This window comes from Cornus florida, unplaced genomic scaffold, assembly GCF_030987335.1.
Source record: "Cornus florida cultivar Cherokee Brave unplaced genomic scaffold, ASM3098733v1 CherokeeBrave_3.0.0_Hap2_Chr02, whole genome shotgun sequence".
Classification (NCBI taxonomy): Eukaryota; Viridiplantae; Streptophyta; class Magnoliopsida; order Cornales; family Cornaceae; genus Cornus; species Cornus florida.
This window is the reverse complement of record NW_026775572.1, coordinates 4,294,259-4,309,610: the sequence shown is the minus strand read 5'-3', so window position 1 is coordinate 4,309,610 and position 15,352 is coordinate 4,294,259. Positions and strand designations below refer to the sequence as shown.

The 15,352-nt window shown below is 31.6% G+C and overlaps 1 protein-coding gene across 2 annotated transcripts; it reads left to right on the top strand.

The window, feature by feature from the left end:
* The first annotated feature begins 3,453 nt into the window (after positions 1-3,453).
* Positions 3,454-11,460, top strand: LOC132293207 (calcium-dependent protein kinase 26-like). Of its 2 annotated transcripts, XM_059790581.1 has the most exons (8): positions 3,454-3,716; positions 4,211-5,332; positions 7,634-7,777; positions 7,918-8,070; positions 8,762-8,877; positions 9,495-9,662; positions 10,358-10,582; positions 11,115-11,460. In XM_059790581.1, the coding sequence occupies exons 2-8, from the start codon at positions 4,378-4,380 to the stop codon at positions 11,235-11,237; spliced, it is 1,884 nt and encodes a 627-aa protein (XP_059646564.1). In that variant the 5' UTR covers positions 3,454-3,716; positions 4,211-4,377; the 3' UTR covers positions 11,238-11,460. The 2 variants fall into 2 exon arrangements, with proteins under 2 accessions (XP_059646564.1, XP_059646563.1); XM_059790580.1 differs by having other exon boundaries at positions 3,454-5,332.
* The last annotated feature ends 3,892 nt before the right edge of the window (positions 11,461-15,352 follow it).

Genomic DNA, 15,352 nt, shown 5'->3' with positions numbered 1-15,352 from the left:
ACAAATTTTAATTATACAATTCATAAATATTGATTTTTAATGAATTATAATTATTTTTGTACAATCATAAAGTTTTAATTTGGTGTAAATTCTCTCACAAATTTAAACCATAAGTTGACTAAATTACCAACCATTTTATAAAATATACAAAAATAAATAATTTTGTAAAATGATCGAAAATGACATTATTAGATGACGCAATAGGTTTCTCTAACAAATTTAAAGATTACATTTACTGAACCATTTTATAAAATATATAAAAATAAATAATTTTGTAAAATGACTGAAAATGACACTATTGGAGGACGCTTGCAATGGACAAGTAAAGATAAATATAGAAAATAAAAGTATAAAAGAAAAGTAAAGATAAAAATAAAAAATAAAAAACGAAAATAAAGTGCAAATTAAAGAAAACAAATTTGCTCCAAACTCTGAAAACTAGTGTAAACTGATACTGTGATTTTTTTTTTTTTTTCATTTTTTTAATTGTGTTTGTACCGAAAAAAATTAAAATAAAGAAAAAAAAATTAGTAGAAAATAGTAAACTGAAATCTCAAAAAATTCAAATCCTTATTTTACAAATTTTCAAAGTTTAAAAAAAAAAAAAAAAAAAAAAAAAAAAAAGAAGGTTTAGAGAGATATATAAAGAAAAAAGTTTTAAAAAAAAGAAAATATAAGGTAATGTGAACATAACATCCTTATATTATGAGATTAGTAGCATATATATATGCTTTGGACATTTTTGAAAGAGTAAAAGGGAAAAATGGGTATTATAACACTAGCACAAAAAGATTAGTGGTGTTTTTTTACACATTTTTTAAATAGGAGCAAAAGTGTTGCGCGAAATATACTTTAGAAGTATTTTTTACACTTGTCCCTTGAAATATGATTTAATACTCGTAATGAGTTTTATTTGAGTATTAAATTAAAGTCGGCAATAAAAACTTAATAATTTAGAGTATTTTCTAAATTAGTAAAGTAAAAATAGACATTAAGATGGAAGAAGTGACAATTTGTTATAGCGCGTTGGCTTTGAAGGAAGCTTGTTAATAATCTAGAAGAACAGTATCGTGTTAGATTTAGCCATTTGGGTGAAGAAAAAGTAAAAGATATACAGTATATAAAAATCAAATCTCACTGGGAGATGATGTATTTGATTGTCACTTCTCGACACACACTAAGACATGGTCCTTGTAAAGTCATTGAATAAAATAAGTAAAGGATTAAATAAAAAGTCATTGATAAAACCGATTTCTTTAAATTCGTTGACTTTTTTAAATATTTGCAAGAGACATTGCCCTAATAAATTAAAATTTTTGTTTCTTATCAGAAGCAAACTCCATCATTTATTACATGAATTTTTTCCGTGGTTGTTCCTTAAAAGAATATCAAATACTAATATTTATAGCTTTCCATATTAAATTTATTAAAGACGGTCAATGACTTTGCTTGTAAGCTTCCAATTTAATTTCCAAAATATTTCTTACCCCAAAATATTTCTAGCTTTCCATATAAAGTTTATTAACAAGTAACAACCGTCCAATGACTTTTTCTTGTAAGCTTCCAATTTGATATTCAACCACTTTGGAGTTCAATTTTGATTCAATATATAATTATTTTACTAAAATGCCCTCTTCACCGGCGTGGCCGGCAACCGGCGTCCCAATTCCAACTGCCACCTAAGTTCTAACTCATCTTTCCCCAGGTGGCTGCCGCCACCTAGACGTTGCGGGTCAACACATAGTGTCTGTATGTATATATTATATATATATATCCTTGCACTTCCCTTTCAATCGAATGTTACTTATGTTTTTTAGTGAAATTAATATACGTAGATAACAAATAGAGAAATTAAGTAGTCAAGGTATGTTTGTCATTTATGTAAAAATAATAATAATAATAAATAAATAAATAAATAAATTATAAGACCAAAAGTATTTATTATTATTATTTTTTTGTAAATATTCAAGGTGTTTTAAATCGTCTAGTTATTTTAAAATTCTTTTAACACTAAACTTCTAACAATTAAAACACTACTATTTATTTTTATTTTTATTAAGTATACCAAATATTTTTGTACTTAATTGTTTTAAACTTCTTCTATTATCAAACTTTTAACAATTAAAATACTATTTTTACATTTAATTGTTTTAAAGTTTTTACTACTAAAATTCTTCTATTATTATATAATAATGTAATAATATTACATACATGCTATAGATAAGCCAATTAAAGTGCGCGCTCACACACACACCCCACAGTTAAACAAAAGACAATACTTAGTTCCTCACCCCTAATGTGGAACAATAATAAGTAGATGCCTTCTTCAATTACTAAATCAAAGATGATAGGGGTACATTCTTACTTATCAAATCAAAGATGATGATTTGATTACTATATCTTATTTAGTAATTAAAATAAAATACTTCAATTTATTATTAATCCACATCAATATGGTAAATCTTGAACACTGAAGATTTAACTATTGTCCACAAACAAAAGCATATCTTAGCAAGCCCTAATTGGCATTCTAACACACACACACACACATCAATTTGCGGGATTTGTTCTGACATCAGTTCTTCTCTACGATTACTTCAATTAATTCCATAATTTTGGATCAATCAGGTTTTACTCTCGGCCTACGATTACTTCAATTAGTTCCATAATTTTGAATCAATCAGGTTTTACTCTCACTCACAATCCCTTTGTATATATAAATAATGTAATTGAGTTCTTCAATTCTCTCTATACATGTCAAAATTTTTACAACATAAAAAAAAATATACCCCCAGGAGTATAGCCAGCGTTAGCAAGGATTCGAAAAGTAAGTTCTTGAGGTTTCGCTTTCGAACCGCACTCTTAATTTGAAAATTGTGTATGTTATGTGAGGCTAATACAAGTGCTCTAAGAAAAAATAAAAATAAAAAAACTATATATATGTTCATTGATTATTTCATGTACCCTAATTTTAGTGTAATAATAATTTTATTTCAAACAATGTAATATTCTATCTTATATTTTTGTGTAAAATATTTGAGTAATTTAGACATCATAAAAACTTATATTTTCTTGATCATTATGTGACCAAGTCTATTCAATTAAATTTTCTATTTAATAGCATATATATATATATATATATATATATATATATAATCTAAATAGCATAAAATCACTAAAACTAATTTTAATAGTGTAAAAATGTGTATTTACTTACATTAGTTGCACGTGTAATTTTATTAATATATACATACATATTATGTCCCTTGACACAATAATAAGATTATTCTTTTCTATTAGTTGGCTGGTCCTTATATATATTATATATAAAAATAAATAAATCAACATCAAATTCTCAATGCCCCGCCAGTTCAAAAATCAAACCATCTTCTATATATGTTAACCTACGCAAAGTCACCATTCGGACTATTATCTTGGAAAATCAAACCTTCTTCTAAATAGTACCTTGGAGTAAGTATGATGTATTTATATAATATATATGTATATATTATTTAACGCGTTTTGAATCTTTCCAACAGAAAAACCTGCCATTTTTATGTCTTTCTGTTCAACTGCGTTTGTATATAGTTGGAGAAGGGGAGATAAAACGATGAGAAAATCAAAACCCTAACCCAAGACCAAGACCAAAACCAAAACCAAAACCAAATTCATTCCAAGGGATAGGTGATATATATAAAGAGAGATCGTAAAAGAAGGTTGATCACTCACACAACTGTTTCTTCTTTTTCTACGCTCATCTTTTTATATTTGGTGCTCTATTGTTGAAGGTTTCTTTCTTTGAATCGTCAATTTCAGTGTACAATTCCCAATATAATAGTTTTCTGGGTGTTGGGTTTTCTTCCGTTGATTTTGGTTTTGATTTTGATTTATAATCATGTTTTGGTTGAGGAATTGAAGGGTTTGGAAGTGTTTTTTTGTAGGTTGTGTTTTGTCTTTTCAACTAACAAGATAAATTTTATTTTCGATTGGAAGAGATTTTACATTAGGGTTTTATTATTTGCTTAATTGGGTTCAATTCTTCTTCGTGGCAATTATTGTGTGCTATAGGGTTTTCTTTGAATTGTTGTTGTCTCTTTTATTAGAAAGAGATTCTAATTTACTTTGTAAATTTTTTTTTTTTTTTGGGTGAATAAATTGGTTTTGTAAAATATTTTCTTAGTATGTGAGGTGTCTATTGATTTTTGCAGAGAGTATAATAGTTCTGTTGATCATGGATGAGAAGGGCCTCATTTGGATGTTATCATTTCAAAAGCTTTACTTCTTTGAGAGGAAAAATCTTCGGTTCTCAACTGTTGTGTCTGAATTTAAATGAAACATTTTAGGACGATTATAGAGCTGATTATAGAGCTGTATTAGATGGGAAACAACTGTGTTGGATCAAATAATTGTGTTGGATCAATCTCAAAGGATGGATTCTTTCAAACGATTTCCAATTCGTTTTGGTGGTCCCGATCATCACATATTAAAACTTATAATCATATGCAAGTTAGTGTTGAAGAACCTTCTGTAGTCAAAGAGCCTGCAGTTCAAAATAAGCCCCCTGAACCAGTGAAGATAGTTAAGGAAGAGACTAAACCACCTCGGCCCACCAAGGCAAAGGCAGAAGAGGTGAAGACAGTTAAGGAAGAGACTAAACCACCACGGCCCACCAAGGCAAAGGCAGAAGAGGTGAAGATAGTTAAGGAAAAAGAGATTAAACCATCACAGCCCACCAATGAAGAAGAGACTAGGGCAGCAGATCCCACAAGACCAATGAAGCAGCTGCACAACGCCAGGAGAACGTTGAGTCACGGGCTTCAGTCAGAGTCCGTGTTAATAACCAAAACTGGTCATCTGAAGGAATTTTTTAATTTGGGGCAGAAAATAGGACATGGGCAGTTTGGAACTACTTTTCTTTGTGTGGAGAAAGCAACTGGGAAAGGGTATGCTTGCAAATCCATTGCAAAACGAAAACTGTTGACACCGGATGATGTGGATGATGTTAGGAGGGAAATTGAGATTATGCATCACTTGTCTGGGCACCCTAATGTCATTTCAATCAAAGGGGCATATGAGGATGCTGTAGCAGTTCATCTTGTCATGGAACTGTGTGCAGGGGGTGAGCTCTTTGATAGGATTGTTAAGCGGGGGCATTATACAGAAAGAAAAGCAGCTGAGCTTGCTAGGACTATAGTTAGTGTAATAGAAGCCTGCCATTCATTGGGAGTCATGCATCGGGACCTCAAGCCTGAGAATTTTCTTTTTGTCAATGAGCAAGAGGATTCACCTCTCAAGACTATAGACTTTGGATTGTCGGTATTCTTTAAGCCAGGTACACATTGAAAACCCCCTTTTTTTTTCAGTTGCTTCTGTTACTATGAACTCATTATAGCTGTTCTTATGATATAATATAATATACATGTATATTGTCTACCAAAAAGTAATTTACATACTTATATAATCACCCGTAATAGTTTACTTACTAATTGTAATATTTAATAACCTTCATATTGTCAAATGTCAATAGAACCAGTGAACCACCCTTGACATCCAGCTTTACCTGTATGCTGTCAAAATTACATATGCGAAAAGTGTTAAATAGAGATCTATAAAACATTTGTATTTGTGATGATCCTTATTTGATTAACTAGCTAGTTAGCAGATCTAGTATAATTGTATAAAGAACATTAAGAACTATAAGCCTAATTTAGCTCAAGTATTGGCGTGGGGTGCCTTATTTAATAGCATTTTGTGAAAGATGAGTTACTGGGAAGAAGTGGGTGACAACATGGGAAAAAATGGTGTTTTCATTGCCAAACCTGACTTACTATAGATTGTGAACCTGATCCTAAAGCAAGTAAAATACTCATTTGCATTTTTTGTCGAAGCCAAGATTATGGATATAATATGTAATTATTTCGGAAAAAACAGGAGATTTCCTAATGCTAGAAAATGGAGAGAATAAAAAGAGAAGTTAGAAGAGAGATTTGGGCCATAATTACATGGATATTATACCCCTCCTTTTCTACTTTTCTAGATTTGGGAGGCTTCTCAAATTATACTGATTGCGGGCCATATGTACATGGGATGTCATATGAGAATGGTATATGTGTAGATGCTTAATCATTACAAAATATTGAAGGATTTGCTATGGTTTCCCTTCTGAGGGTTAGATGATCAAACTAAGGTCAATGTTTACTATTGCAAACTATCCATTTGAAATGTCTTCAAAGATTTTAGTCACTTTGACTCCCAGTTATAATTTGTTTCCTTAAAGCAGCCTTTATTCGTCAAATGATCAATTCCTATACATCTTCATTGCTTGCCCAATTTTAATTTATTTCATGTTCTTCAGAATTTGAATGACAAAAATTTTATACGTGTATTCTGTTTTGACGATGAAAGTTTGAGTATGTCAACTTACGAACGCATCCATCTTTTGTTTGTTCAGAAGTATAAAAATAAAAAAGAAAAAAGAAAAAGAAAAGATCGTTCTCTCCTTCCATGTTGTATTTTCTACACATCTTGTCCCTTCTATCAAATGCTAACACAACTTTTGCATTTGATCAACTAACGTTTGATTGGCCCAACCTAAGTTATTAGTAAGTTTTGTTGAGTTAAATTAACTTTAGTCCTGGTGTTTGGGTGATCGCTGTTGTGGAGACAACATACCCTAAAGCTTTAGAATGAACTGCCCTTCAGGGTTCTCTGGTATCTGCACTTAACATATTTCTGTGATGGAATAAGTTGTTTTCATGGAGAGGGAATCCCACTTTCTAGATAATTTACCAAGACAGTGAAAGAATGCCACTCAGCTGTCTGTTGACTCTAGTGGAATTCAAAAATTGAATTGAATAAGTAGGATTGCTATTTTATTGCTTCAGCTGGGACATTGAGCAATCTGACTATGTTAGCTATTGGTCAAAGTGGTCAATCATGTTGTTGATTCTACGCAAAATTTCACTAAAATTATTTTCTTAAGGCATACCTTATCTTAAGACCTAGCAATTGTTAATCTCTTCATCATGTTAACTTTACATTTACTAAGTTTTATGTTTAAAACCACGTCTTAGAAAAAATGAGGAAAGGAAATAAGTTACAAAATATAACACTAGTTGGAAGTTACTAGCAAGGAGATAGAAGATCAATGGAGAAGCAGTTCATGAGGAATTAAATTTTTAGGCAGATCAGCTGCTGCTGAGTTTGGGAGCGCAATTCTGATCAGAGCATTGGATTGCAGTTCAATAGTTTTCTCACACATGATGAAGCAAGATCAATTATAGAGCGATTGATATAAGAGGGTGGTATGCATAAAATTATAGTGCGATTGATGAAGCAAAAAAATATATATAAGTGCCATGTAAACGGCATTACTTGTTGAACTGGTAAGATATTTCATGATATGGCAGCATTGAATACTTGGTAGTAATAAAATTATCATAATACGGTAGCAAACAAATGTTGATCAATTATTTGTCTCCTGAAAGGAAAACTTTTGAGTATCTGTTGTTTATTTAACTTTTGACATTTGTGGATACTTTAAATAGAATGTGTATTCTAATCTTCAAACTTTGTAGTGCTATACATTTGACTCTGTTAAGTCTAGATGTTTGATGACAATATTGAATCACAGGGGAAAAATTCACTGATGTGGTTGGGAGCCCATATTATGTTGCACCTGAAGTTTTATGCAAGTGTTATGGTCCAGAAGCCGATGTTTGGAGTGTTGGTGTTATCATTTATATTCTCCTAAGTGGAGTTCCTCCATTTTGGGCAGGTAGGACTTTTAAGTTGTACTTTATATGGTATTTGACTCAATAAGGGTTCTATTTTTTCACAGTTATTACATTCATACACATGTCACCGTAATTTTAGCTGTCATAACTATCCTCTATTTTGATTTACATTTTGATACAGAAACCGAGAAAGAGATATTTGAAGAGATTTTGCATGGTGATCTTGACTTCTCATCAGATCCATGGCCTAATATTTCTGAAAGTGCAAAAGATTTAGTGAGGAAAATGCTTGTTAGAGACCCTAGGAAGCGGCTGACCGCCCATGAAGTTCTCTGTGAGTTACTATGTTTTATTCTACACTTCTATAGATTGAGATATATAGAGGTACTTGAATGTTTAAAGCTTATGATTTGAACTCCCCTTGCCAACGGATGTCATGTGTTGTTAAAGAGATACATTTACATGTTTCTTTGAAATGATGTGATTAGACATTTAATATACTCTCTATAATTATGTGTGTGTGTAAAATATACTGAGCAAGTATTGCTCCAGATTAGATAGATTTTCAAATACCTTTTTTGCTTATTTATAGATGTTTTTGTCGTGATCTTGTGAAAATCATTTCTCTGCCTCAGTTAGTTTCCTAATGAAAAGAAGCTGGACTTATTGTCGTGTATTGGACAGTTGGGACTTCTACATGGAGATCTTCTTAATTTTTAGTTTTCCAATTTTGTAGTGATAAGTTCATCTGTTCAGTTTGGTGGTCTATATACGAAGCATGTAGGGAGTTAAATGTCATTATAGCTTCTTGTGGCTTGAAGTTAAATTAAATTCAAGTCCTTTTCAGAAAATGATTTCCATAGAAGTAAGGGAAAGTGGTGTTATATAAGCTTCTGGGGGAAGCCAGATGATACGTGTTTTTTTTTTTTGGTACAATTGATAAATTGGTATATGTCATTGACATGCAGAATGCATAGCAGAATGTTTTTTAAACACTGGTAATATTTATTTCGGTTTCCTTGCAGGCCACCCTTGGGTCCAGGTTGATGGGGTGGCGCTGGACACCCCTCTTGGTTCTGCAGTTTTAAGACGCTTGAGACAGTTCTCAGCCATGAACAAGCTTAAGAAAATGGCTCTTAGAGTAAGTGTTTGTATGTCTTCATGAGTCACTGCCACATAGAATTTTAATATTTGGGCTGAATACATAAATCTACTTAGTCCTGTGAGACATGCAGTTAGTATTAAATTTCATACCAGAAATATTCACACCCATTTAAATACTTGTGTTTTTGTTACATAGGGCATTGCTCATCAAAGCCTTGATTAGAGTGGTATGTCCTCCACTTAACCAAAGGGAAAGTCGAGGATTCAAGCCCCAATAAGGGCGTGTGTGAGAGTATAAAATTACCTATAAATTAATAATACATAGGGCATAGCTTGGACTTCACAAATTCTAGTCTCTGGACTGGATACACAAATCTATTGAATTTAGGGCAGAAGTTCAATGACATCCTTTTAAATACTTATCTTGTGTTTTTGCTACATAGGATGTCAATTGCATGGACTTAGCAGATCTTCATATATTGACCGAGCACATAAATCTATTCAATTTGATAATGCATAGCATCAAATTTTAATGTTAGCGCAGAAGCACATTCAACACTTTTAAATATTTACTTTGTGTTTTACCATGAAAAATTATACTTCGCTTGTGCTTTTTTTAAATAAAAATTTAAAATATATATTTTCTTCCTATAGGTCATTGCTGAGAGTCTCTCTCAAGAAGAAATTGCTGGGTTGAAAGAAATGTTCAAAATGATAGACACAGACAACAGTGGGCAAATTACTTTTGAAGAACTCAAGGCTGGACTGAAAAGATTTGGTGCAGATCTTAGTGAGTCCGAGATCTACAATCTAATGCAGGCTGTAAGTATTATTTTAGAATCCGAAAGTGGCTTAAAAAATAATTTAAAGGAATAGATTCAAAAATCTTTCTCATTATATGTTAAGCCGAAACAAGATGCTTCTTCAAGTGGCTAAACTTGTTCATCAGGACTGAAATTTGTAGCATATTTTGTCTTGGGCTATATAGTTCTCATAGAAAATGTCTCAGAGTGAAATTTTAGTTGGAGAATTTGTTTTCAGGAGCAAAGAGGATTAGTTCAAACTGAATAAGACAATAAGTTAATACCGTTTACCTTCTTCGCGACCTTGGGAATCTTATACTCTGAAATTATGCTGATATATGCATATCATTTCTATAACAGATTCTGTTCATATATCATACTTGGAACTTGAATGCCATTATTACCACTGTATTAACCACAATATTTACCATTCCCGTGGAATGCAATTGAATTTCCCTCTAAAATAAACATCAACTTAGTTAGAGATATTAAATGCTAGCAATTTGAATCTTCAACAATTCAGGAAAAATTTTGAATGTTTAACAAAATTCCTCTAGGGTGCTTTTCTAGCTATATATATAAAAAAATTTATGTATAATTTACTGTCAATTTTACATACTCGATTGGCGATGTTCTTGTCTGTGGTTTTATCTTAATCTTTCCATTTCAAATATTTGACTTCTTTTGATTCCAATGCTTGTTCTGAAAATGCAGGCTGATGTTGATAATAATGGCACTATTGATTATGGGGAGTTTATAGCTGCGACATTGCATCTTAACAAAATTGAGAAGGAAGATCATCTATTTGCGGCTTTTTCATATTTTGACAAAGATGGCAGTGGTTATATAACCCTAGATGAGCTTCAACAAACCTGCAAAGAGTTTGGCATAGATGATTTCCACTTGGAAGAAATTATCCAGGAAGCTGATCAAAACAATGTAAGTGTTTTAATCACCTCATGATCATTACGTCATCCTTGTATCTATGGCGTTTGTGTCAACACATAAGATCTTTATTAGAGATCTGGTGCTTCTAAGACTTTGGAAAACTAATTGCCAACTAGGAGCTTGATCTAAATTTCATAAATTATATCTAGTAATCATGGATAAGAGTGGATCCATGTATTATGAAGTTGAAGTGGTATGGACATCGTTATGACATTCATGACACTGTCCAAATTTGATCTTCAGCCAACTCTTCAGATCAAGCAGTTATTCAGAACACACTTAAATTGCAATATCAAAAGTGTACCTACTGATCGACAATGGGAAAAAAATTTATCCTCGTTTGCTTTCCTTTTTGATTGGTTTTCTTTGTTTAAGAAATGAACTTGGTCAATTTCATAATGGTGATTATGACGGAAATTTGAACTGCGGCTAGCTTTGACATTTGAAATGGTCTTTTTTTTTTTTTTTTTTTTTTTTTTTCGCTTCATTGATCATTAACCTTCACTCAACTTTAATCTGTCAGGATGGTACCATAGATTACAATGAGTTTGTGGCCATGATGCAAAAAGGAAACGACGATTTGGCTAAGAAGCGTCACAAAAGTAGTTTTAGTATTGGATTTAGGGAGGCCCTCCAGGTTTGTTGATACAATGATGCGGCTTTTTTTTTTCATTTTTTCCGGTTCTCATTATTTTTTGTTGTATACAAATCTTACTAGGTCAAAGGATTATAAAGTGCTGGTGTATTTATCAGCTTCTTTTAGTGTTTGCATGAAGTTTCTTAGCAGTTACAAGTGTTCAGGTTTTGTGAATTTCACAACAGGGCTGTCCTCTGTTTATGTTACACGGAAGAAAAAGGTTATTGATTCCTCTCTCTTTCTCTCTCTGAGTGTGTGTGCGTGTGGGTGGGTGAAATTTTGTTTACCACACCAGAAATCTTGTATGAATCAAGTTGCATTCCCCTAGATACAAATGGTCCGTCTTAATGTATAAAATTCCATTAAATTGATATGTTTCATTATATTCTATGTAGCATATGAAATGAAACTTTTAATAGAGTTCTGTCGCAAATTTCCGCATAAATGATTTTTTTTTTTTTTTTTGGTAATCTGCAGAACTATGAAATGAGTTCATTGTAGTTTATTTATTTATTGTGTTTATAAGATATAGTCGGCTCCTATGGATGAGTTTAGACGTTAATCATCATATGCTCACTTTACAGGAATTGGCATTTAAACGAGTGTGTGAGAGAGTGTATGTACTATGTACGTGTTTGTTTGTGTATCTCAGTTTCAAACAATGCATCTCTGCTCTAAAATTTAGAAGAATCGGCGCCACAAGCAACCTTATCTTTTTAATAATGAAACAGAGGTTCATTAAAAACTCAATCATGAAGTGTGTTATATTATCGTTACAATTATTATGTTATGTCATACCATACTTAACCTACATGTCATCAACAGTGTTTTTATATATTCATTTGGCTAAGTGGATGAGATGGCGAAGTTTGATTAAAACCTTAAGTAGAGTTATTTTTGCTAATCATTTATGAGATAAAGAACACTTTGGTCATATCCAAGTGGGGTTTCAAAATCGCGCTGTTTAGGCGATTTCAATCTGATTTAGGAGCTTGTTTGGCCCTACTTTTGTTTAAATAAAAAGAATTTGAGAGCTTCAACATCCCGTCGCCAATTAAATAATTCCCCTAAACTTCACATATGAATGGACCACACATGCAAACTGATGTCATGACAATTAATGATATATATAAATACCTAAGAGTAATGTAGTTCATCCTTGAGATATCCTAACTGTTTATCAAATGGGATTTTTCAATTGTTGTTGGTTCATTCATCAGGTGAATTCCACTTATTATAACTACATTTAACGATTGAGGGATAATATCCGATCCCGAGATATTCCCTTACAAAAGATAAATAATTACATCAAATAGTCTAACCACTTATTATTGAAGAGTGTTTTGAGCTTAATTCAAACCAAATGTCTTAAAGGAGTCCAAAGCAAAATACCGAGAATTTTTTAATACCTTTTGATAACTTTTTACCTGTACCATCAACATTCATTTTTCATGATCATAAGAAATCACAATGTATGATTAGTCATGGGGCCTGAATGTATTTACCCAATATCTCACTGCCACGTGGCCATGCTCTAGCTATGTAGTACATGAATGGAAATGCACATGCCATGCATGGAGTCAGAACCCAAATAAGAGGGCACCATTTTAGTTACTTTCAAACAAAGCCAGCGTTGAATACAACGTATCACCCACAAAATCCTGATTAATCTCAGTCCACTCTCAAACATGGAAAATTAATTGGGGCCCCAAATGGACGGCCCTGATCTTTCCTACCATAAAAAATGGGCCGTACGATTTCCTGGAGAGGGCCTTTGTCGCCTACCACGCACGTCGTGACAGCTCACGCCTCTCTGTTGTACACGTTGATAGTGGGGACGTAACCACGTTGCTCGGTCGTGCCACGTCCGCGAACAACCACCCTGTGCACGTTCTCCAACAGTTTCTCTCAAGGTTTTGCTCTCAATCATTGGTATGATACCCATTTACTATAATGCCCTTGATTAATTTGGTCAATCACAAAACATAATAGACCATAATACCCTTTTGGTTTATTGTTATTATTATTTTTTTTGAGCTTTATCCATCCACCGAACTAGGATTAATTGACTGGTCAAATCACATTCAAATAAAATTTCAAGAAACTGTCTCTTGTCTCCAAACATTCAAAAACTTGACAATTATGTAAGTTATCCGTGTGAAATAAGTTAATTATTAAATTTAAGATATAAGTAAGATATTGCATTTTTATTAAAAAAAGGTATAATATAATGGTCATTGTACATAACTTTTGATTAGAAAATTTATTTAATGGGTCATCAAAACGGTAAAAGCATTTGAGATTTATAACTTGACACTTATTACTAGATAGTATTATTCTTGAATGATCAAATCCTAAAATTAATGAGAATTGAGGAAATGGTTTAATTGAAAATGTACCTCCTTATTCTTAGTGAACCTCATACTACAAAAACCTATTCCAATGAAAAAAAAAAAAAATTGTTTAAGATAGAACTTAATTGAGATTTAAAAATAAAAAAAATAAAAAAAACCAGTACTTGCACCATATATAGTGACGGATGGATCCAAGTATTGGTGGTATATTTGTTGATGTTAATGATGAATATAGAATTTCAAATTTTGTTTTTTAGTTGAAGATGCATGAATGTTGCGTACATATGCATGTGACATTGTCACTAAGATGAGTGGTAAGTTGAATGGAAAAGGTTTGTCAACACTCCAAATTTGGGTCCTCATTGTTCCTGCTTACTTGATCTGTGACTAATAAGAAGAAGCATTCTAAACATTTGGGTTGAGTGATGAGACTTGTCAAGATTAAACTCAACCATGTCCAACAGGACAACAACTTTTTTTTTTTTTCATTATATCAACAACTTATATTCTCAATTAAGAAGATTGAAAGCTCCACCAAAAAAAATGTGTATAAAAAATGAAAATAAAATCATTTATACAATTCACTTTATATGATGAAAAGAAAAAAATTTCATTATGAAACTATAATTAGCTTTAGGATAAAATCGATTGAATTTTAATTAAGTCATACAAACTTCTGTTAACTTGGGTTAATTAAATAATAAATGGTGGGGTAATGCTTTCAAACCCTAGGTCCCACCCGGCCTCATGTTACCTCAATCAATGGTGATGGTGAAGTGCAGACAGTCCAAAATTCTGTCATTAATAGGAATATTTTAATTTAATATTGAAATATAGAATGCTCAAGTATTGAATATTAAATTTCATATTTGTGTATATGTGTGAAAACATATTCTTTATTAAAAAATAGAGTCGAGAAGAGAGAAAATGTAATTTAAAATCATATGGTATTTTACTAGCAGGTGAAAAGACTGGAAAGTCCAAAGTGGTAGAGGTTGATTACAAGCTCTACTAATAATAATAATAATAATAATGAGAAGAAGAAGACATTGCTCATGTCTTATCCACATGGTATCCAATGACGGCACCAAGTCTTATCATTAACAAAATGTAAGCATTCACACTGCTAAAGGACATGTATTCTCTTGGATGCATTTAATTTTTTTTTTTTAAATGCATTTAAATTGAGAAAAAAAAATATGATTATTAAATTGAAAATGCAAAAATTATATATTATTGATGTGTGTTAATTGTATTTAAGTATTTATTGTAATTAGTCAAGGAACTTGTTATGATTCCATTCTCATATGTAATTATTGTAAAGTGTTTATAATAAAGTAAGACACTGTTTCACTCGTAAAGTCGTAAAAAAATAGAGTATCCAGGTTTATTTGGTTCGTAATTTTGAAAATAATTCTTATAAATTCAGAGAATAAAAAACAGTTTTCAATAAACATAATCTAAAAATAAACATTTTCATAATTGAGTTTTTGAAAAATTAAAACAAATAAATTTTTTTTTTTTTACAATTTTTAATTTTCATAATTACAATTCAAACAAGAACTATCAATGTCTCGGTTGTGCTTATAGTCAAATACCCTCCCCAAATTTGGCCAACTATATATATATATATATATATATATATATATATACATACACTGTAATAAATGCAATGGAAAATGAATGATTGAGAGAGGGGGGGGACAGTTATTTGTGCGGGGGTCCTGAGTGGCAGTTTAGTCATTTAAGTAGTATAGCAATCAATCTATT

Coding starts and splice junctions, on each gene's coding strand:
- LOC132293207 (XM_059790581.1), top strand. CDS start 4,378: ATGGGAAACAACTGTGTTGGATCAAATAATTGTGTTGGATCAATCTCA. Junction 5,333..7,633: donor GTCGGTATTCTTTAAGCCAG/GTACACATTGAA, acceptor ATTGAATCACAG/GGGAAAAATTCACTGATGTG. Junction 10,583..11,114: donor AGGAAGCTGATCAAAACAAT/GTAAGTGTTTTA, acceptor TTAATCTGTCAG/GATGGTACCATAGATTACAA.